We start from the raw sequence: 21776 nt of genomic DNA on the forward strand, positions 1-21776 counted from the left end.
TGACTTTGGTGATATGCCTCATACAGCAGAGATACAAACACATGAGTTTGATGTGCAGCAATGCTCCATGGTTTCATTTCCTCAAAAAGTTTAATCGCTCTCTCGACTTGCTTCTTCCAGCCTTCAGTGTTTTCCAGATCATCATTGAACCCATAAAGACTCAGGAGTGGGATCGTGCAGGCTTGAAACAGAAACCAGACCGCTGGCCAACCTGAATATTGATTCTGCGTCCATTCCGAAGCGATATTTTCAATGGCTTTACCGGCAAGCGATTGACACTTCCTGACACAAACCTTTTGCTCACCCTGAAGCTCCTGAAATGGTATGTGACGCAGAGTTGCTTCCATCAAAGTAGGGCGGTGGAGAATAATGCGCAAATTCTGGTACTTCCATTTCGTAGACAATCTTGGTTGCTGCAGGCACTCCGGAAGCAGCTCGGGGTTATTCAGGAAAGGTATGCTTTCAAACCAATACACCAGATGAGCATCAAGTGCTAGGGTTTCGTTAAACTCCAGGCACGGAGAGGAGATGAGCCGCTCTTGGATCTTGCTGGCTTGGCGGGAGAACTCGATATCGGCAAGTAGCATGGAGTATACAGTTGGTCCAGTAATGATTTCCCCGGTCTGCGTATCATACTAATTAAGATATTACGATACACTACATGCAATTCGAGGAAGGCCACGTACATGATCATTAATGTTTCTCGGTAATTTTACCTCCGAGTTGAAGAGTTCTGTCTTTGAGACCCGACCTAGTGTTGTGCCTTCGCCTGTATCAAGAACTACCAAACTCCACCAAATTCTACGTCGTAGCTCTCTTTGATGTTTATCCCGAGCAGTCTCGTTCCCGGGAAGCTCCTTGTGAAGGCCCAGTGCATGAGCCATTCTGAAGACGGCCCCCATGAGGGCCGATGCCATGTTTGGACGATTACGATAATGTAAATACCATCCAGCCATCAAGATGAGAGCCTGCAAGGTATCTATGTGTCCACTGCCAAAACTGTCAAGGCTCAGATACGATTTGGCAATCTTGTAGTGATAGATATCCTCATTAGAGTCAGAAGTAGTGTGAGCAATCGTACCCAAGGCGCACACCATGTGCAGCAGGGCAAACCATGTTGGATCTTTCCGTTCTCTGGACTCAAAGGTAGTTCTAAATTGAAATTCATCGAGGATTGGGGTTGAAGAATGAACATGCCAGAAGTAGGCATCTACTAGACTTCGAAGATCGCGTGGGGCCCTTGACTCACCGCTGCGTTCAATGACCTGAGACGGATCGGCACGGAGATTATTATTGGACTCTTGGGAGTTGGCTCGGTGAGGTAGCTTCGGCTTGATGAATCTCAGGTCCGGGGCAATCTTTAACAAGGTCCGAAGCCCTGCTGTGGCAGAGGAGGCCCCGACATACGATGATGTGCGGTCTGGTTTAAGGAACAGAGCATTAACATCGTCTGCGACTGCTTCTGTTTCTTCCAAATTCTCAATAGATTCGTTATACTCAAAATCACGAGATCCACGTGAACCTTCTGGTGACTGAGATATGTTAATGTCAGTGCTACTTGCTGGTGCTGCTACTGCTGCTGTTGGTGTTGCTGTGGGAGAGTGATTTCCAGATTGGTCATTATCCAAGAGGGCCAAAAGTGCTTCCCGAGATAGAGGAACCAGGTCATCCAATGTGGAGGTCGGAAACAGACGTTTGAGGACATCGGTACTGTTTGCTAGTCTTGACCGAAGCGTGTCTAGGGACCTGCAGGGGTTGGACATTAGTAACCAAATCACAATCTAGACACCTTTACCTATTGTTCCAGAACACTGAGGAGCATACTTGCGCGTTAATGAGGGTCTTGGCGCGGGTTGTGGGTATGCACAACGTTCGGGATGCTTATACCATCTGCAATAGAAGCAGGGTTCCGTGCCGTCACATTTGACCTTGCGACGCTTACACTCGGTACATGCATTCTTGACACGATTGGTACTACCGATGATGGAAGGCGCAGCAACCGGCCTTCTGAGTTCATTCATAGCCGGCTTTCACTTTCAATTGATTTTTCGTGACTCGTTGAACACGCGAGTTTTAGAGCTGGCTATGTTGGCGGAGGGAGGGCGTGTACCGAATCACGTGTACGGATCATCGCATCCGTGGATGGTCCTAGCCCTGAATCTAATTGGATCTTCGCCAGCGCAAAAGATAACAGGTCAATGCATACGTAAGCCTTATTTAGCAATATACCATCCATGTGTACTGGTTAAGTTGCTTATCGACACAGCATCCTGACATGCCTAAAATTCTACACCTTGTCCACTTCAAGTTTTTCCCGGAGGTTGAAGAAGATACCATCCGCGATGTAAGTTACTGGAAATTATTTCCTGCCGCGGACCATGCTCAATTTTTTAGGTCTGTCAGCACTTCATAGGACTCAAAGATGCTTGCATTCATCCAACCACAAATCAACCATATATTGTGTCCACTATGGGCGGAAAAGATAATAGCCCGGAAGGACTTCAGGTACGATCTTTAAAAAAAAAAAGGAAAAGAATTTCAAGTTAATTCAGATCAAATAGCGCGGATACTCCCACTGCTTTGTTTTTGAATTTAGCTCGTTTGAAGATCGAGATTACTATATAAAGCATGATCCAGCACATATGGCATTTGGTACCTATATCACAGGTAAGGTGGAGGACATGGTAATGGTCATGGATTTTGTACCAGGTATCTTTTAGACTTTTCAAAATGGAACCCCGCTTGATAAGACGCTACCGGAGTAACAAGATTCGATGAGTTAGATTTCTTGGTAATAACACCAAATGTGGAGGTTGAGAGAGAAGCGGCACATTTTCTCTCTATCTTATTTCATAAGAGTATTTTGTCAAAAGAAAAAAATTGTGTGGTATGAGGAGTGTGAACCACGTTAGCGCGTTGGGTTGTATAGACTAGATATTTCCGTTTTGGGAAAGAGCGACTGAATTGGTTCGGTGATTTTGGGAGGTTGGTCGTTGAAGGAGAATTTAGAGTTGAGGCGTAACTGAGTTCGAAGTTAGTTGAAAAGATATCTGCGGGTATGTATTTTCTTTTTTGAATTGCTAGCAATTGGATAGTATCGAACGCAACGGGCTCTACCTCCAGGGAGAAAAAGGGTATTGTATCGAACGGTCCCCTTATTAGAAGGAAGAACGTAGGTCGAAAAAAGCCGGTCTCTCTCAAGTCAGGGTTGAGTCGGGGAGAAGAGAAGGCCTACTCCGGCCGTTCCAGTATGTGCGTACGTACTGGGGGTTAGTCAGTGAGCGGGAGCAGATTGAAGATCGAAGAAAAAAGCCGGGGGAGAATACTCTTTATTTAAAAGCAACTACGTCGATAATTATGAGTACAAACTCTTCATTGACCGTAGGACCTCACGGAACATACAACCCAGATAAGTATTAGATTGATGTAGGCGCCGGGTATCAGCTCTGCTTGGAGAACTCAGTGGATAATGGATATATGGTAATAGCATTATCCAGAGAACTACTAATACTACTAACAAGTGAATCAGACCATAAATTCATCCTACCTAGACTAAGCACTACTGAAAAGAAGAAAAGCAACCCACTCAGGAGTGAAGATCCAGGCAGCAGTTGCTTTGCTTGAAACATCTTCCAGCTTGGCAGCGCAGTCTCGCCCATTCAGAATTTTTCCATCTGTAGTATCGTTGATTACTAGATCGCTGTAGGCGTTGGAAACGTCCCTGGGAAGAAGAGCCCCCAAATCCGGGCTGAGGCTAGAACTTCACCATTCTTTTTTTTTTTTTTGGACCATTGCGGATACTAGGGAGAGAAGCTTAGCGTACTCGCACGCCTTCCTTGCTGTGGGTAAATTGTACTACTCGAACGATCGGTCACCAACGTCGACTATCGACTCAAGCGATCGGGGTAAAAGGGCATGTAAGCCCCTCAAATAATAATATTGGCGCAAATGCTACTTTTCACGTGATCTGATTGATACCTGAGGCACTACACATATGTATACATGCATAGCACATACTCACTTCTATGAAATCAATTGATCAGATACCATTTATTTCTCACACCTTTTTAACTACATGTATACACTGCAATGTTGCAAATATTTTGGCAGAATCACCGCCAAATAAAATGTTGGTTGATCCATAACGCCAACCAAGGGCCTCACGAGGATACCCGTAACCCTACAAACCAGTATGTAAGGTTGCAACACATGTTCCCTAAATGGGAGCTGGTGTATAACGAGGTCGAGCATATATGAGCAAATAAATTAAGACTAGTATGAAGAAGCGTAAGAGCCATACGAGTTTTGCACGCTCTGATTTGCGAGCAGATCGAATGCCCCAATGTGGAATCAATAAAGGATCGGGAAAGTCTCCGCAAAGTCTCCGTTCACATTTTCGACGTTTGCAATCAACATTTAAACCAGGTAATCATCCTGAAATAAAAAGTTATGAGAACAGCAACATTTAAAATTTTTTTACCTACACACCTATCCTTATTTTCAACTCGACGTATCCAACCCGCTTATCGATTCACTATGGCGTTAAACAAGATCCAGTCCTCAGAATGGGACAAAACCTCATCTGAATACTCCAAAACGCCCATCCAAGGACCCCTCATATACCCCTGCAATCGGATGCTCGCTAAGATGGACGCTGTGTCCAGTTTCTCTTCTGCAACCGCCATACTCGACGTCGGCTGCGGTCCCGGCACTGTGGAAACCCTGCTGATCAATGGCTATGGAAATAAGATTTCGCCCAGTGCCAGGCTTATTGCGAGTGACTATTCCAAGGGCATGGTCGATGCGACTCGGATCAGAAAAGAAGATACCATTGCAGCTGGTCAGGATGTGGGTAATTGCTGGGCACGGCTCGAAACGCAGGTCATGAATGCTCAGGATTTGTCGGACGTGCAATCAAATAGCTTGTCACATGTCATAGGGAGTTTGGTTTATTTTATGATCCCCGATCCAAGGAAGGGGTTGCTAGAAGCGCATCGAGTATTGAAAGAGGGGGGAGTGTTTGCGTGCACCAGCTGGACGATGACAATAGAGTGGACGACGTTTGTCATTTTAGCGGCGAAGCGAGCAAAACCCGACTTGGACTTCGACTTCGTATGTCTAAAATATCCTCAGTCTTCATATTCCGGAAATGTAAAACTAATTAGTCTTTATAGACCAAAGGTATCATGCTCGAGCAATGGACAAACACAGAAGGCGTCAAGGGCGAGCTCGAAGCCGCCGGATTCCACAGCGTGCACAGCGAATACGTCGAATTTGACTGGAAACTAGAGGACCCTGTCAAGCATGCCAATAACATGGTGAGGAGTGCTAATCCCGGGCTTCAGCCAGCCTTGAAGCAACTGAGCGAGGTCGAGCTGGATCGGTGCTGTGAGGAGTATATCAAAATTGTGGAGGAACACGGAAATGTGTGCAAGGGTGTTGCGGTGCTTGGGGTTGGTCGGAAGTAGCTTGGTCTAAACATGGAGGTTAAATGTTGTATCCATGTCAATTGGTAAGACGTGATTTTGCCGCCAAACAACTCATCCTTGCAGGAGATATCGAATTTTGAGATAGGATTCCTCACCGCGTATCCTACAGGAAGACAATTTAAGAGTACTGCAATCCTCAGATAATTTCATAGATTTTTGTCGGAGTGCGATATTAGGGTTAGACTATGGATCGACAATACATGTAAACTACATGATAATAAATCAAGCAAATTAGTTAAACTAAATAGGGGCCTTGAAGTGTCAACTATCATATTTATATGTAATTTTCATATAAATAATAGATATAAATTTATGTACATATGCAAAGTCTCCAATATGTGACAAACTATGGGTTATTAGTAAGTGATATGGAGCTCCCTTCAATAACCGACCATAACCAGTCCGTCGTGCCGAAGACCGAGGTGCGATTCTCAAAGCTGTTTATTTAATCTCACCAACGTGCAAAGAGGCCCAACTTCGTATGACTCCGACTCCCCATAGAAACCCCTATTAGAGAATCTGTGCATTATTAACCGTCGTTTATTTTGTAGAGTCACACTCATTATCCTGTTTAAAGGTCTCCCATATGATTCCAGGCGATCTGATTAACTTGTCTTTTTGTATCAACAATTCTGTCAGCACCAATGCAGGGGAATCTAGGAAGAAGAATATTTTCCGCTGCGCAGAGAAGAACGTTTTCTACTACGCAGAAATTATCCTCTATCGGCCTACCGTCTAGAGTGTATGGCTACCGAATCAGACCAAGACAGATGTCAACGGGAACATCAATACATTCAGCTGCGCCCAATGGTCCGGAGTCTCACGACGATTATCAAAAACAGCGGATAGTGAATGAGATGATATCATCCCTACCCCTGATTCGATACTTACGCTCTATTTCTCCTAGGGGACCCTCCAATACAGAGGACCCTCCAGCCTACCAAGAATCCCTCCCGTACCAAGCCATGCATCCAGCCGCCATATCCTTGCATCTGGTTAGTGGCTCATTATTTGGCGCGAACAAAATCCCTGTAGACCCAGTATTTTTTATTCAGTCTCGGCCCATCTGTCGAGTGATTTCAGCTTGCTATATTGGCAGTCAACTATGCGGCCACCCTGGGTTTGTACATGGCGGCCTGTTGTCTTTACTATTTGATGATGTTTTCGCCCGTTGCGCCTCCATCGCATTTGACAGTGGAGTGGGTATGACGGCGAATCTGAAGATAGATTTTCGCAAGCCATCGATTCCGGATCGTCTGTATGTATACCGTGCCGAGGTAGTCGAGACTGAGGGCCGGAAGATGAGGATGGTTGGCCAGATGCGGTCTTTGAAATCATTTAGACCCGAGGAAATGATCAAGCGTGCTGTTGCTACTCATGAGGGTGTGGGTATAGAGGAGGAAGAAGGTGAATTGGTTGCGGAGGCCAGCGCGCTGTTTGTTGAGCCCAAGTCAACACAGGTAAAATACCTATCCAATGCTGTAAACCCGCGTACTCTGTTTAGAAGAAGCATTAACGTTTGGAATTCAGTCGATGGTGGCTTTGTATCCAAAATGATGCAAAGTATGGTATCAAATAGAACAGCTCCAAATGGGTCGCGATGTCTGCATCTACCTTATCCAGCGAGTTCATTCGAGGAAAGTCTGCCTCTCCACTCCATATCCTGGACTTTAGACCTGGATTACAAAGGTTTGAGAAAATTCCGAAGAGAACCTCAAAAATTCCTTTGCTGTCCTGCATAACGTTCAACGATTATTAGTCGCCCAATGATTCTCTAGGCGATTGTTACTTTCGAAAGCTTTCGAATTGGCCTTTTGGGTGACAAGATTAAGCTCTTTAAAATGGCCAATGATATTGCCCAGTCAATTACTCATTTCAAATTTGGTTCCATAGAAACAACATGAAAACTGTCCTATGCATATTAAGTAGCCCATATGTAAAATATAACATTAACTAAGAAAGAAGTTGAACCTATAGATAATCTATCACGTCAACTAATTAATTCTAAAGATCACATATATCAAAATGGGTTTATCAATTACAACCCCCCGCAATTTTCTTGATAATCTGCAACAACTCGTTTGGTCTACTAATGAATGGACAGTGCCCCGAGTCAATGAAAGCTCTGTCAAACGTCGCCGATCGACTTGTCGCGAGAGCCTCCTCTACTAAGATCTGCTGCAATGGAAACACCAACGCTTTGTCTCGCATGCAATGGATGTACGTAGTTGGAAGACTTTTCCAAGGTGCCGATCGAATGGTAAGAGTAAGGACAGCGCCCGAATTATGCGTTACGTTATTTTGCGCCAGCTCTTCTGCACGCGCAGACTCGATGTCGTTATAAAACGATGTAGGCGCATTTTTAGCAAACGCAGTTCCATCATCGTTGATCTCCAAATCAACCTCTCCGGATGGAATATGCTTGCTCATCGCCCCAACCACAGTATCACCTGGTTGTACCAGAAAGGCGGCGAGGTACGCAAGTGAAACGACTCCGGCAGAGTTGGGATGAGTAGTTCCCTCTGCGTAAAATGATGGATTGATGGCTTCTGTAGTCACAACTCCTCCGTACGAGTGTGCCAGAACCAAAATTTTATGCCCTTGCTCAATCAGCTCCGTTGCCGCCTGTCGTACAACTTTCACGTCGTCTTCCAAAAGAGCCTTTGGCGGCCGCTCATCGCCGCATGTCGGTAAACGTGGGCAGCGCACTGTGAAGCCGGCCTGTATAAGATCGTCCATGAATGGTGTCCACGCAGCTGGAAGAAAGTAGGCACCGTGAACAATGAGAATTGCAGTGGGTTTCATCGTGCCCTCCATGTTTAGAATATAATAAGAACGTCGTGGCAATCGACAGCTCTAATTCTCGTCGGAAATCTTGACTTCTATAAGTCTTGCAGTTTAGAATTGAGCAGGCAACCCAATCACTGTGTGGACGAATGCTCAGTGCTTATTTTACCGATCGCAGTGTGTCACTGCTGGAAGTAAATTCAAGTAATCAATTGAGCAGTGTTCTTGTAAGCAAGGTCAAGCCTAGAGATCTCTCTATATAAGCAGTAAAAGAGCTAATGCAAGTTCAAATCTCTATTTGCTACTACTAGCCTGCGCCACCGACTCGTTGATCGGACACCATTTTGGGGGCGGTGATCTTTCTCCAATCGTCTTTCGTTCGTGTGTTGTGTTGTTGGTTCCGCACTAGTCCAACATTGATAATTGTTGATAGGCCAATCAATTGACCCTAGAGAAATTTTAGTTCGGATGAACTTTAAAAGAGCGAAGTCATAGTTAGCAAACTCAACAATAAATGCAATTGAGCTTCATAATACGACGATCTATTCATCTTTCGGGCTATGACGGATAGCCCTTTCAGTTATGAAACCTCACAGCCTCGGCCGATCGACCCATGGAACAAAAGTTCACTGTATATTCCCACCCTGGGTAATCTTGGTCGTGCTCCTAGCATATTATATTCCCCTAGCCGTTCCCTGGATCGTACCTTACATAGAGTAGAATGGAAGACCACATACGCCAACAATTTTCATGAGTTGCACCACAGCGTCATGCCCTTTCTCGGCCGCCCGGTACAGCGCTATCAATCTATCTCTGGCGGCTGCGTAGTCGTCGGGCCCGGACTCTAATAAAATCTGCACTACCGCCTCGTGTCCGTTCTCAGCCGCCCGGTATAGCGCCGTCCTTCCCTCCCAAGAATCCTTCACTTGAACGTCTGCTCCCTTCTCCAGTAACAGCCGCAATACCGCTTCGTGTCCGTTCTCAGCCGCCCAGTGTAGCGCTGTCCTTCCCTGCCGATCCTTCGCTTGAACGTCTGCTCCCTTCTCCAGTAACAGCCGCAATACCGCTTCGTGTCCGTTCTCAGCCGCCTTGTATAGCGCCGTCTTTTCCTCCCAAAAATCCTTCACTTCAACGTCTGCTCCCTTCTTCAGTAACAGCCGCACTACCGCTTCGTGTCCGTTCTCAGCCGCACTATATAATGCCGTCTTCTCAGTCGCCTTGTTCCAAGCGTTGACATCAGCTCCCTTCTTCAGTAACAGCCGCACTACCGCTTCGTGTCCGTTCTCAGCCGCACTATATAATGCCGTCACCTTGTTCCACATGCACATTTTCCGAGCGTTGACATCGGCTCCCTTCTCTAGCAGCAGCCGCACCACCGCCTCGTGCCCATTTTTGGCCGCACAATACAGTGCCGTCCCTTCATCCCAGCGCACGCTGGACTCCTTCTCCAGCAGCAGCCGTACCACCACCTCATGCCCATTCTTGGCCGCACTATGTAGAGCCGTATGTCTAGACGAGTCCGTCGCGTTGGTATCTGCTCCCTTCTCCAAAAGCAACCTCGCCACCGCTTCATGCCCATTTTTGGCTGCAAGTTGTAATGCTGTTTGTCCCACATTATTTCCCATATTGACGTCCGCTCCATTCTCCAGTAGTAATCGTACTACTGCCTCTTGCCCAGAAAGCACCGCGTCGTGGAGGGCCAGGTTTCCATTATTATCTTTTACCTTGCTGTCAGCCCCTGCATTTAAGAGCAACCGTACTACTTCCTCATTTCCATTCATTGCCGCCGCGTGGAGAACTGTTTTTCCAGTGTCAGATTTGATTGCGATGTTGGCTCCCTCATCCAGCAACAACGATACCACTGAGCTGTTCCCATTATATGCAGCTAATATTAGGTCTAGATTTCCCATAGTCCTCTTATGCTGCTTCAATGACTCCTTGTAGAATATTTGAGCTTCATCTTGTAGCGCTTGTCGTTCCTCGATTTTTCCCGCTTGGTGAGCTTTGCGCATGTGCCTCAGCAGATGGTCTCTCCGCGAAGTTCCGTTGAAAGTGCAGCTCGGCCATTTGCAGTAAAATTTCGCGCTAACACTCCCGTGTTTAGCTGTATGGCGATCTAGATCATTTCTCAGTCCAAACCCTTTATCACACTTATCGCAGCGGTATGGTCGAGAATGGGTTTTGCGATGTCGGCTTCATAGAAACTCTTCAGCATGAGGAGTATTTTCAATAGGAGCAAGGAGATTTACTTGTACTCTCCTCGTCTAATGAAAACCTTATGGCAGGATTCACAGCTGAAGTTCATCGTTGCAATGAATATCACAAAATAAGATGGAAAGTTCGTGACAACTTGGTGAGCGTTAAGCAGTGCAAAGTTACCTGAGCAGATATATGTCGAACCGAGGAGATAATGAAGACATCTACGAGAAACAAACATTTGAGTTCTGCATTATATCGATGATGGTGATGTTCAAAAGGTGGATTTGTTGTTAGTTGGCTCCTAAGCAAGAGCAGCACTATCGGACCTATATTACCGTCATGAACAAATCATAACCAAGGGCGAGGGGCGAGGGGCGAAGGGCGAAGGGCGAAAGGTGGGGTGACGGACGAGGCAACCGACAATCCTGCTGGTCGCCCTTCAAAGGTAAAAGGCACAGACCAGGCTGCATGCTCTGGGGTATTTAGGTTCCTCTCTCTCCCTTCTAAAGATTTCCTTGTACCTAAAAGAATACCCCCACTTACACCTGCTTTCGACCGTATTCATCTCTGCTAATTCGTCGCCCTACATTATGTCATTCAACAGTGATAACAATCGTTTGAGCCAACCAGAAGGGCGCACGTCGCCATCCGACACCGCGTAAGAAAATACTTTTTTTTTTCACGCTAACGCAGGTATGCCCCCAGGAGAGCGTCCAAATTGTCCCATGCGTCCAAATTGTCTCATGCGTCCAATCTAGAATTCTCGGACCAAAGCGTTATCAGAGGTCACTTCGTCCCTCACATCTGGAACCAGGACTTCCAGTATCAGAACACTCTTGCTCCTCCTTTAACCTCGGCCAACCTGCCGACTTCTGGATATCACAGCAATGCCGATTTCAATTCTTCAGCTTTGGTATTCGACAGTTACAATTTCCCTAGTTCTAACGCTACAATCGGGGATAGTAATGCCACCCTTCAGCTGGACGACTTTAGTTGGCCCAACTTCGCGTCAAACCCCACTACCACTTATGGAATGAATAGCTTCGGAAGAGCCGACGATCAGCCTGATGTCGCGGCCTCCGCTAACCTCTTCGCTCCCGCTGTCAGTGGCATCGTCACAGCTAACGCCAATACCAACCGCCTTAAATGCAATTACATAGGCTGCGATGCAACTTTCGCCCGCGCGGGTGATCTCCGCCGCCATTACAAAAAACATCTCACCCCCGAATACCCTTGCCTTGTCAACAACTGTGGCCGCAGGGGAAACAGAGCATTCTATCGTCTTGACAAACTTCGTGATCACCAGCGGATGAAGCATAGAATGATGGTTTAGCTGGAAGACGAATGAGTAGATAAAATGTTTTGTGAAAGGACATGACTTCCAGTGCCGCCGAAATATCAGTTTAACCGCGAGAAGCCTACTAGACATACATGCTTTAGTTTAACCTCTTCGCTCGCGAGGGACAGTAAAACCTCGAATTAACGAATCAAAAAGACATCTGGTCCCGTTCGTTATATAGAAGATTCGGTAACTGAAGTACACAAAGTAAAGCTATATATACATCTAACTACCAAAGAAGCGTCAACCGTCTTGCGGCTTTGAAAACTTAATTTTTCGACACGAAATTTCCCTTTCCTGCCAGTTCAGCTCCTGAAGTAGTAGAGTTAGCATTTTCCTATTCTTTTTCGTATATTCGAAGGTTTTTTATTGCTCTGAAATTTCCGTGATAGGGACTTTAGGGATGATTTCTACTTCTTCATTACAACATCATATCACAAATAAATTCACGCGTCTGCTTACTCAGGCATTCCTTCGTTCAGTATCATATCATTCGAGTTCGGAACGTCCCGTAGAACGCAGTAGACTCCTTTGGAAATACTACTCTCCACTTGGCTTCTTTTGATGCGCAAGATTATGACATCGATTTTTTGATACTTTAGCCACTCTAGACATGGAGACTTGTACAAGCACTTGATATACTAGTGGAATCCTTACTTAGGGTAAAGGAATCTTAAAGTTGGTACGAGCACTATCGACATGATCCGTCAACTCTTTGTTGGTTCTTGAGTTACCTTACATATATTAGGTATAGTCACATTGAAAATTTTGTGAAAATATATACTGGATTCAACGGAGTCTCACTGCTATTAATTGATTTTCGACTCGGATGAGGTTTGAAACTCGTCGTGTTGAATATACCTATGGTTCTTGTTGGAGCTTTTCCTCGTTAGGCAGACCTGGTGTCAATTATCGTGCTAATATGATCCAGATAATAAAGGCAATGACGATTGAATCCTCAGATCACAAGCAGCTCACTCAGTTATCTACGGCGTTACTGTGTAGTGCGTAGAATGCTCACATCGCTAAGCCAATATACCCCTCGAATTTTATACATATAGAATATAAGTACCTGTGAATTTGAAGTCAAAATGACGACGAGTGAAGGCATTTTCAACATTATTTCCATCTGCTCTCTCTCCTGCTGCTTTAATGTTTCGACTATCAAAAGTAGCCCGCAACCAGCCAATCAGCGGCACAGAATGACAAATGGTTTTATATTCCTCTTCCTACTGATTATTCTGGCTGAAATATATATTACGATCTGATCGTGGCGTACCAGAATCTTCAATTGTAAGATCGGCTAGTCTTAGCTTATAAATTAATTCTACCCATGCGCAACTAACTGGCTGCAGAAGCAAAGAACAGTGATATGAGCATAGAGAGAATCTAAGCAGGTGTAGGCCGCCTGCAGCGGCTACTGATTAATAAAATTATTGGTGTTCGATATTAGGTGATCCTACCTATCACCAATCACAGATATTGGGTGAGGCACCATATACCAAAAACGGACTCCTGCAGTAGACGACAGTTCTCCGGGTTGCTCTGATTAGCAGAAGGGCAAGGGCAGTCCGCCGTGTACAGCGCGGAGTAATTTTTAGACGAGCCGGAAAGAAAACATTCCCGCCCAGCTTCGGCAACGCACATATGTGGCCGGGCCCACCACCATCGCGCTACTAACACTTTCTAGGCTAGCTGTAATTTTTACTGTTTATGGCGCTGACTTGGTGTATATTGTGTATCATATTAATGCCAGGGTGTTCAGTATTTTAGTAAAAGTAATAATAAACAATCATCAGTGTAAGGCTGGCTTGGTAATGCCACATGGTTTGTGGGCGCAACCTTGGAGTAGGGCTTCGCGCGATTTCTTGTGTCGTATCTTGGTACGACGCCGGGCCGGCCCGCAGTGGTAGTAGTCAATTATAATCACTGTTATCGTTGGTACTGGTACAAGTGGGAGCAAACTGAGGACTTTTAAATTCCAGTTCACGTAGCGACATTGTGGTCCGAGACGATGACTTACGACCTACCACCCTTATCACTCAGTTTTTACAGATTTCACTTAATTCTCGCGCATATTTCGGATATCCAACCCCAGCCTAGTTCCTGACGGCAGGTTTTCGAATAGCGTATGTAGGTACGGATCCGGTCGCAGAGAGAGTTGACACGAACGCAAGAAAGATGTGATCAGCTTCAACAGGTTCCCTTTCCTTATGAGCGGGAATGGATGTCTCAGAAATCGTGTCAAATTGTCAACTTGACACGATCTCCGCATCGTTGAATTCACAGATTCCTCCTGCTGTTTTATTGCTTGAATACTACACCGTACTCAGGCTCTTTTGTCAAATTCCTTAAGGGGTCTTCTCGACTTAGAAGAGTTGAGGCCCTTTCAAGTAAGTTTGCTTAGATCGACTTGCAGTACGGAGCTTCGTCATTCGAATGACTGTATCGTAAATATCATAAGCCGCCGTCGGATTTTGGTTCGCAAGCGAGATCTTTGTGAAGGAAGCCGGGTCGTTTGACTAGTTTTATGAGCCAATGACGTAACTTGAAGTGCCAGGTAAGGTGAACAGTCAAGCGACTTGCGTGGAGAATCTCAAAAGCCCACTTGACACCGAAACTACCGACTCATTGAAAGCTTGGTGGCTTGACCTTGAACGGCTTTCGACTTTTATTGCATCATCCATAATCCATCATCCGTGTTATCCCGAGCCTGACGAGCCGAATTGTAGAATGCTCTGTAAAAGTCCCATGATATCCTGTTCGTTCGATGCCCGAATAACGTGCTAATAGCAGCGGTTTGTAGATTGGCTTTGGGACGAGATCGGCTTTGCGGGTAACTCGGAGTAGGTTGGTCGTATCGACTCGATAAAATTCAAAGGAAATGAACCGGCTTGAGGGCTTCTGGTGCAGGTTTTGAAACGGCGCGTCGTGGCTTCGGATCGGTCAGGTCAGCGTTCAGCACAAAGTATTGCTTGTGTATACCGAGCTTTTCGTAACAATCCGAATCTGAGAGTGAAGAGAATTTTATAATGAAAGCGCAAGGACCTGGTATTTATACACCTTCTTGTGAATACTCAGCGTTGTTCTGGTAGAATGAAATTCGTCCAAATCTCGGATCACTTCTAAAGGTCACAAACCGAATGGTGTGTTAATGAAATAACGTGATCCTGACATGACTAGTAAGTGTAAAACTAGACAATTACTGTAACACAGTAAGCATCACGGTATGGGGGGTGACGTGGCGAGATCTTGGCCAGAATAGGGGCAGGCTATTTGTCCGGGGCTAAAGCGTGGACACCATATCCACAATGTCCGGACACAGAAGCGACTTATGAGTTAAGTCTTTATGCATCATGCAAGCACTACGGGATCGGCCCGCAGCATTCCGGGCTGTAGGGTGAAGTGCATGGCTAGGGTACAACTTGATTTCGAACTATGCAGCTGGTTTGTATTCAGTCAATTGCCTTGGGCATACCGTGAGTATTTTTGCGCCCGCAAAGGAAACCAACCTTCGCCACATTCTAGTCTACCATCCAGGATTACCGAGGATAGGCTGTCGCTGAAACGTGGTTTGGTCATTTTGCATCCACAGACTCGCCAGGGCTTATTGAATCTGCAAGCCTCATTGCAGATTCTTGATTTATATGCGTGTGCATTTGTAGGATTTGATAATGTGCTCCAGCAAGCGGGCAGGTGATGCTGTGGCCACATTTATTTGGTCAGGCAGCTTCGAAGACTTACAAAGAGGCTGCAACTAAGGCATGGTCGGTTTAACCGTTATGAATAATCGAAATATAAGATACCTAAAGTAGTTAACCTTCGCATGAAGAAACCGCGGGGGCTTACGATGAGTGCCCGCCCGCATGTAGACTCTACAGCGCTCTTAAGAAGTACATGCCGAGAAGAACTCGACTCGAGTTTTGTGACAGAAGTGTGATGGTGCGTTGTCCTGCATCACTTAGAGCGTGTTTACGGGGCGTGTTCGGTGCATTTTGCGTAGCCGAACCCTGTCGCAATTGCCCCCAAACCGTACGACAGGTCGCAAGAAGACGGGCATAAGAAACAGAAGTTAATTCGTAATGATCGTATATAGATTTGGTCTCAATCAACACTAATAAGAAATAACTATGATGGTAGGACTGAATTCATGTGGCCTTTCTCGTTGTAAACACATGCTTAGATCCTTAGTTTCGTGACAACCTCTCCCCCCCCAATCTGCTCTGTTTTAGCAAGCGACGGCTGAGTGCTTCTCAACTTTGAAGGCACAATGTCAGTTAGTCCTGAAGCATATCTACGGTGTCACATACATCTCAGGGATTTTCTTGTCTGCTTTCAGATCCACGTTCTTCTGGTCGATAGCGGTAGTCCCGTGTCCACTATCCGCGTTCACAAGAATAACGTTTCCCTCCCGAACATCTTTTCGGTTCCACGGTTTCAAAGAAGCATGCCACTGTTTCCACGGCTGCTGAAGCTTTGACTGTTGAGTCTCGGATGGCATGTTGGGCCCTGTTGATTCTGTGTAATGGTCTTTGGGTTGTAGGGAGGATCAGATTCTTCTAAAATGTGCTCTAGTTCATAGTAAAAGAGTGGGTGTATGTGGGCAAGCAGGAATTGTGCGGATACTTATATCCTCATAGGCCCTAGTGACAACCAGGATGCCAACCAACCAATCGAAACGGGCATTGTTGACTGTCCACTAAGTATGCAACATGCCTTCTTCAGAAGTGCGGCACTGCACATTATTACCCTTGATGTACTTTGCACCCATGTAGAAACTCTTGCATATTGCAGTGTAGTGATAGAGGAGCGGGGGCATGACACGTCGTTATGCGTATGTGCAGGAAGTCTCATGGGAACGGAGGACTAGTGAGCATCATGCCAATAATGTAATGGCTCCGGGTCAGCTTCCTTGCAAGTAGGGCCCATCTTATTTTATACTGTGAAACACCGAAGTCCGATAATGCGCCCGGACTAGTGACGTGAGTAAATCTTCGTCAGAGACCGGCTAACCCACGGGAGTGAAACATCAGCTTTACCCGCGTGAACACCGGATCGGCACTATAGAACATTCTGTTACTATTTAATTTGCAAATAATGAATTATTAAGGCTACAGCTTCTTCAATTCGTGATCTGTCAAATCAGCGAACTGGCAAGCCGCGTTATTGATGCTTTACCTGGACTAATGGAGACTCGCGTCAGATATCTAGCCCGGAGTCCAATCTTCGAGACAGAGAAGGCTTTCAGCACAGATTTCCCAGTTGATCATGTTGAAGGGGCACGACGCACAAATCATGAAGCTGATGACCGGCTAATGACTGTGGCTGCGATTCAAAACCCTAGTCAGTGGAAGCTAGACGTGCATGGATTCTGTCTCCTGCACGCCGAAACCCACCTCGATCGCAATGACGTCTATACGAAGAAGAGAGAGATTCAGGACGCCTACTGGTACCAGATCGAGGCCATATTGCACAAGCACTTCCCACATTACTCAAGAATCGAGAGTTATGATCTCACGGTGAGCACTACAGCCAGCGACCTATTTCTCCGATTTCGTTGATTTGACCGGGTTCATTCAGGTTAGAAAAAGGGACCCTGAGTTCCCTGCCATAGTGAGGGGATATCGAGACGAATATGAGCAGCCCTCGAGCACTGCTCACAGTGATTATTCTCAAAAAGGGGGGTTTCTAACTCTCCAGCACTGCTTCCCGGGACAAGACGACTATTGGAAAGACAAAGATTTTGACATGCTCAAGTGAGTTCGTTTCCTTAGCAATGCATGAAAGACAAAGCCGTGCCAGACTAGAAAGCTAACAATAGGTCGACTGATCAGTGTATGGCGTCCTCTGACTCCCACCGACGACTGGCCCCTGGCACTCTGTGATTACACCACCATCGATACCGAGGAAGACATCCGCATTAACGACGCTATACGGCGCGATCTCGTCGGCGAGGGCTCCCTGCTACACCATAACGAGGCCCATAGATGGTACTACTTCAAGGACCAAGGGGTCAATGACTTGATTGTGTTTCGCAACTCAGATGCGTATGGGAAACGAGCGCGTGAGTTAATTACCCAGATATGTATCAATCAATTCCGCATGTCATCTATCTTATTCGTTGCTTGTTCGGCTAAGATCATCTGCAGGTGGTTTCCATGCTGCCGTCTCGAATCCGGAAGCAAAAGGGCCGCTCCGAGAAAGTGTTGAGGTAAGACTGGTGGCATTCTACTGATGACGGTCCAGGAATTCTATTTATTTTTGAGAATCTGTTCAGTAAGAAACTGGGGTTTGTCCACCTAGGGTATTTACAAGCTCTAAGAAGTGACTGTTTTGCCGCCTTGGGCACAACTAGGACCTTGGGAGGATTGGAGTAGACAGTCATCACAGGCAGAAATTATGTAAATGGAGTCATTATACACAACAGATAACGAGTAAATATTCATATTAAATATGCCAAGCACGGGCTCTGATTATAATAGACAAAATCCAAGCTTAAATAATTAATTAAACAAGGTAGAATATAGCCTAAACATCCGTTGAAGCTACATAGACATCCTGGGATATGTAAGGCTGGAAGCTCCCAGCTGCACATATAGTATGAAGGTGTTGGAATGCTTGGCACTAAGCAAATTGGGCAAGGATTTGAAATGTTCAAAATTACGTTTAATAGTGTCAAAATATCATCCAAAATTCGACAATTCTCAATTTTCAATATCTTATACCTGATGACAAACATTAGTGTAATTTCGCATATAAATGCGTCTAGATAGATGAGGTTTTTGCAACTCTGGCTTGTATGTCAATCCATCGAATTTGCCACTAAATTCAATTTGTTCTAACGCGTAAAAGTCCGACCGAATGAAACCTACGTTTTAAGTGAAAATTGGAGAGTTCTTCCCGGGTCAATCAACCGCTTCAAATGAATGGCTATCGTCAGTTCTGTAGCCGCCGTGCACAGGCTTGGCAAGTGATCATCACAGTGCTCTGTCCAATGGCAGCCGGGGACCGGTCATTGCATCGTTATCGCCGTGCATTCGACATGGGTAGTTGGGCCAATTATTTTCCTCGTATCCAATACGCGCCTGGGGTCGTTTCTGGACACGGTCCGCAGCACCAGGACAAGGCGGCACAGCCAATTCAGCCTGTTCTCCACAGTGCTGCCTGGACAAATGTGCATCCATCTTCAAATCGCGCTCATACAGTATAATCCTGCTCTCTTGGGCTCGATCGGAGACGATCGAGACCTGACTCAGAAGTTTCCAACAAGAAGAGCCGTGATTTGGAAGCGCGAAATAATAATCAAGAGAGGACCGAGACCTAGAGTCTATACTGTAGGCTCCTGCGCCGCAGAAAGTAATTTCAACGGCCACCACAAAATGAGATGTGATGCTCAGCTCTTAGAATTTGCCGCCGTTTTACAACTGGAATAGCTTGAGGCGCAGCCTTACCAATGTAGCCTTGTCGATCCTGTGGACCATAAGTACTCTCCACATGTACACTGTAGTATTTACCTAGTTATCTCCAGAGCGAAACTGGAACAGTACTCTCCAATAGTACAGCATTCCGCGTTAAAATACGACAGAAAAGTGCGAAAAGCAAAACAGAATCTCGAGAATGAGCAATTCCGCAAGTAACAGCATGCGAAGCCAGCAAACAGACGACACCGCCATTGCCGTCGATGTTGATGTTGATCTTGAGCGGCAAGCAAAAGATAATACTGACGTCTTGGGAGGTGGGGGAAATAAAAATCGGTCTAGCAGGCAGCGGATACCTGGCTGGTTGAGACGGCCCAAAATACTCGGCGTTCGTATAACCTCTCCTAAGTTTACTTTATCTCCGTTTAAGAAATCATGGGCGATTGTAACTAATCTTTGTACGGGTGGGTAGGAAAGCTTCGCTTTGAGAACTTCAACAACGCACCTGGCAAATCCTTTGGTAATTTCATCAATAGCTACTAGTTTTCTTTTCTGACAGATAGTCACGAGCAGGAAACGGATCTCCGTAATGAGGCAATCGAGTTGTTGTTCCAGTTGCCTGCCAAGCACGCATTGGAATGGCCAGGAATTTTGGTCTTCTGCTCTCACCTGGAAAGCCGCTTTGAGGAGCTGCTAAACCCACAATTTGGGACCATCTGGAGGATTTTGGGCTGCACCGCTCCCTTAACCGCAGTAGGTTGCTGGCACTGGTGTTTTGCCGTGATCAGGGCTTTTCAGGCTTTGAGTGACGAGGAATCATGCATGGACAAGGCCTATAAGCGGCTCTTGGAGAATTCGAAGATCTCAGAAAATGAGATCGAGTCATACGATAAGCTACAAGTCCTGCGCGCGATGTTCGCAGTGCTATGTTGGACATCAGCAATAATAAAGCCCATCCTGGACGTTGAAGCAGTAACTTCCACACTGGAGACAGCTAACTCAAGTAAGAAGCAGAGTTCCTCACTGGCGGCTGAGAACAATTGCAGGATATACTACTATTCCTCAGACTTACGGCGACCAATCGCCAAAGTGTTCTTTTACTTTCAGAGCAACACTACAGATGTGCAGAAACCGGGGGACTACCTCGCCAATGGCGGTAATCAGAGCAGTGGAGGCAGCAGCGATGACGTGCTATACGAATCAAGTCTGAATTATTCATCACTCTCCACGATTGGCCGAGTCAAGCTGAAATGGGTCGATACGCTGACCGCGCACCTCGCTTTCGACCGCTCGACTCGTGTTCTCTCCGTCTACCGCTTTCCTTCTTTCTGTGCAACCAAGGTACTGTGCAACGGCGATGTCCAAGTTCTCAAAAGGTGTGTATTTGGTGATTGCCTCTTCCTTCTGTTCTCCTCCCTCACTCCGTTCTATCTCTCATGTCGTCTTTTAAAATAGCGAGTATTCCTAAGTATTCCTATCGCTAAACGAAGCAACTAACATCTCATCTCGTATAATCTAGCATTACCCAAAAACTCCTACACTCTCAGTGCTACACTGACACTTCGGAGGAAGAGTCTGCGCTACACCGTGAGATTCTGTTGTCATATCGCCTGTTGTTCGGGCAATCCTCCAGCTCCCGCAAGCTCCTCGGGCAGCTGCTCAGCCAGTCATCAACGAAAGCATCAAAAAAATACAGCCAACGCTCCTCCACCATCAGCAGTGTCATCACAGACGACAATGATCCTTTCCTTGTCACCATCTGTACCACGCCACTTCTCTCCCACTGGCGTTTTCTCGGCTTCACCGGCCTGAATAAAGCTTCCACCCTTCTTCCAGGCACTATTTTTCCCTCCTCAGCGCTTGACATTAACGGCCAACTCCAGGAATCTGATACGTACTCGGTCCGCAATGACTTCCCTGTCTTCGGCCCTCGGCTGCTGATATTGCAACGCTACAATATGAGGCAACAGCCCAGTAGGGTGAGAGACCTTTGGCGAGACAGGCGGAACCCGCTTCAATGGTATACCTTCTGGGCTGTACTGTGGATTGGCGGAGTGAGTATCATATTAGCAGTACTGCAGGTCCTAGTGGGTGTCGCGCAAATTTATCTCGCTGCCCGAGTGCAGCCATAGGACGGACAGACATTTAGGTAACGTCTTCTTTCTGGGATTAGCGGGTGCTTCTGTGGATACGATATAGAGTAAAGGAAGGGTTAATTTGAATGGGCTGTGACACTATGCCACAATGAGGGGATCTCCTATAATAATATGTACGGGAGGGACTGATATACCGGGTGGTGAATGAAAAGACCGGTGCTGTAAGTTTACGAATATATACCTTGTACCAGTAATTTAGGGCTGCAGAACGTATTTCGGACATTCTCGACCCGCTTCGCTAACTGCAACCAACTCGACCACCGGATAAAAGTTCGGACTTAACGGACTATAACTGTAGCCTCCGGCACCAGCTAGTTTCAAATCTGGGTTCGAATTCCTGGTTCAGGTCCCTTGTAACCAAAGTTTTGTTGGAGCGGGGTTGGAGGGG

General features: G+C 46.2%; 9 protein-coding genes across 9 annotated transcripts; 6 read left to right on the plus strand and 3 right to left on the minus strand.

The window, feature by feature from the left end:
• Window positions 1–17: 17 nt before the first annotated feature.
• On the minus strand, window positions 18–1955 carry BGW36DRAFT_260175 (fungal-specific transcription factor domain-containing protein; the record flags this gene model as incomplete). The annotated part of the gene is made up of 3 exons (XM_046210064.1): window positions 18–566; window positions 657–1746; window positions 1825–1955. Coding segments are annotated over 3 exons (1770 nt in total), but the record flags the coding sequence as incomplete, so codon positions are not given.
• A 257-nt stretch (window positions 1956–2212) lies between these two features.
• On the plus strand, window positions 2213–2890 carry BGW36DRAFT_89249 (stress responsive A/B barrel domain-containing protein). The gene is made up of 3 exons (XM_046222679.1): window positions 2213–2344; window positions 2395–2505; window positions 2562–2890. The coding sequence occupies exons 1-3, from the start codon at window positions 2276–2278 to the stop codon at window positions 2718–2720; spliced, it is 339 nt and encodes a 112-aa protein (XP_046076643.1). The 5' UTR covers window positions 2213–2275; the 3' UTR covers window positions 2721–2890.
• Window positions 2891–4536: 1646 nt separating this feature from the next.
• BGW36DRAFT_355041 (methyltransferase family protein) lies at window positions 4537–5468 on the plus strand (the record flags this gene model as incomplete). The annotated part of the gene is made up of 2 exons (XM_046213598.1): window positions 4537–5112; window positions 5175–5468. The coding sequence occupies 2 exons, from the start codon at window positions 4537–4539 to the stop codon at window positions 5466–5468; spliced, it is 870 nt and encodes a 289-aa protein (XP_046076644.1).
• Window positions 5469–6427: 959 nt separating this feature from the next.
• BGW36DRAFT_312840 (HotDog domain-containing protein) lies at window positions 6428–7401 on the plus strand. Its single transcript, XM_046212511.1, has 2 exons — window positions 6428–6949; window positions 7020–7401. The coding sequence occupies exons 1-2, from the start codon at window positions 6455–6457 to the stop codon at window positions 7044–7046; spliced, it is 522 nt and encodes a 173-aa protein (XP_046076645.1). The 5' UTR covers window positions 6428–6454; the 3' UTR covers window positions 7047–7401.
• Window positions 7402–7523: 122 nt separating this feature from the next.
• On the minus strand, window positions 7524–8306 carry BGW36DRAFT_355043 (Alpha/beta hydrolase fold-1; the record flags this gene model as incomplete). The annotated part of the gene is made up of 1 exon (XM_046213599.1): window positions 7524–8306. The coding sequence occupies one exon, from the start codon at window positions 8304–8306 to the stop codon at window positions 7524–7526; it is 783 nt and encodes a 260-aa protein (XP_046076646.1).
• Window positions 8307–8983: 677 nt separating this feature from the next.
• BGW36DRAFT_286889 (ankyrin repeat-containing domain protein) lies at window positions 8984–10057 on the minus strand (the record flags this gene model as incomplete). The annotated part of the gene is made up of 1 exon (XM_046210464.1): window positions 8984–10057. The coding sequence occupies one exon, from the start codon at window positions 10055–10057 to the stop codon at window positions 8984–8986; it is 1074 nt and encodes a 357-aa protein (XP_046076647.1).
• A 1008-nt stretch (window positions 10058–11065) lies between these two features.
• On the plus strand, window positions 11066–11808 carry BGW36DRAFT_355045 (uncharacterized protein; the record flags this gene model as incomplete). The annotated part of the gene is made up of 2 exons (XM_046213600.1): window positions 11066–11133; window positions 11169–11808. 2 exons carry the CDS (start codon window positions 11066–11068, stop codon window positions 11806–11808), a joined length of 708 nt encoding a protein of 235 aa, XP_046076648.1.
• A 5046-nt stretch (window positions 11809–16854) lies between these two features.
• On the plus strand, window positions 16855–18272 carry BGW36DRAFT_89349 (putative CmcJ-like methyltransferase). The gene is made up of 4 exons (XM_046222680.1): window positions 16855–17333; window positions 17395–17570; window positions 17649–17878; window positions 17964–18272. The coding sequence occupies exons 1-4, from the start codon at window positions 17001–17003 to the stop codon at window positions 18047–18049; spliced, it is 825 nt and encodes a 274-aa protein (XP_046076649.1). The 5' UTR covers window positions 16855–17000; the 3' UTR covers window positions 18050–18272.
• Window positions 18273–19205: 933 nt separating this feature from the next.
• On the plus strand, window positions 19206–21717 carry BGW36DRAFT_443975 (uncharacterized protein). Its single transcript, XM_046221630.1, has 4 exons — window positions 19206–19696; window positions 19792–20235; window positions 20299–20608; window positions 20752–21717. The coding sequence occupies exons 1-4, from the start codon at window positions 19432–19434 to the stop codon at window positions 21362–21364; spliced, it is 1632 nt and encodes a 543-aa protein (XP_046076650.1). The 5' UTR covers window positions 19206–19431; the 3' UTR covers window positions 21365–21717.
• Window positions 21718–21776: the final 59 nt, after the last annotated feature.

Source organism: Talaromyces proteolyticus (assembly GCF_021365285.1).
Source record: "Talaromyces proteolyticus strain PMI_201 chromosome Unknown BGW36scaffold_2, whole genome shotgun sequence".
Lineage (NCBI taxonomy): Eukaryota > Fungi > Ascomycota > Eurotiomycetes > Eurotiales > Trichocomaceae > Talaromyces > Talaromyces proteolyticus.

Excerpts from the sequence above, each read along its gene's own strand:
- BGW36DRAFT_89249 (XM_046222679.1), top strand. The coding sequence starts at position 2,276 with ATGCCTAAAATTCTACACCTTGTCCACTTCAAGTTTTTCCCGGAGGTT. Across the intron at positions 2,345-2,394 it reads AAGAAGATACCATCCGCGAT|GTCTGTCAGCACTTCATAGG; the intron begins GTAAGTTACTGG and ends TCAATTTTTTAG. Across the intron at positions 2,506-2,561 it reads ATAGCCCGGAAGGACTTCAG|CGCGGATACTCCCACTGCTT; the intron begins GTACGATCTTTA and ends CAGATCAAATAG.
- BGW36DRAFT_312840 (XM_046212511.1), top strand. The coding sequence starts at position 6,455 with ATGCATCCAGCCGCCATATCCTTGCATCTGGTTAGTGGCTCATTATTT. Across the intron at positions 6,950-7,019 it reads TTGAGCCCAAGTCAACACAG|TCGATGGTGGCTTTGTATCC; the intron begins GTAAAATACCTA and ends TTTGGAATTCAG.
- BGW36DRAFT_89349 (XM_046222680.1), top strand. The coding sequence starts at position 17,001 with ATGGAGACTCGCGTCAGATATCTAGCCCGGAGTCCAATCTTCGAGACA. Across the intron at positions 17,334-17,394 it reads TCGAGAGTTATGATCTCACG|GTTAGAAAAAGGGACCCTGA; the intron begins GTGAGCACTACA and ends GGGTTCATTCAG. Across the intron at positions 17,879-17,963 it reads TGCGTATGGGAAACGAGCGC|GTGGTTTCCATGCTGCCGTC; the intron begins GTGAGTTAATTA and ends GATCATCTGCAG.
- BGW36DRAFT_443975 (XM_046221630.1), top strand. The coding sequence starts at position 19,432 with ATGAGCAATTCCGCAAGTAACAGCATGCGAAGCCAGCAAACAGACGAC. Across the intron at positions 19,697-19,791 it reads TGTAACTAATCTTTGTACGG|ATAGTCACGAGCAGGAAACG; the intron begins GTGGGTAGGAAA and ends CTTTTCTGACAG. Across the intron at positions 20,609-20,751 it reads GATGTCCAAGTTCTCAAAAG|CATTACCCAAAAACTCCTAC; the intron begins GTGTGTATTTGG and ends CGTATAATCTAG.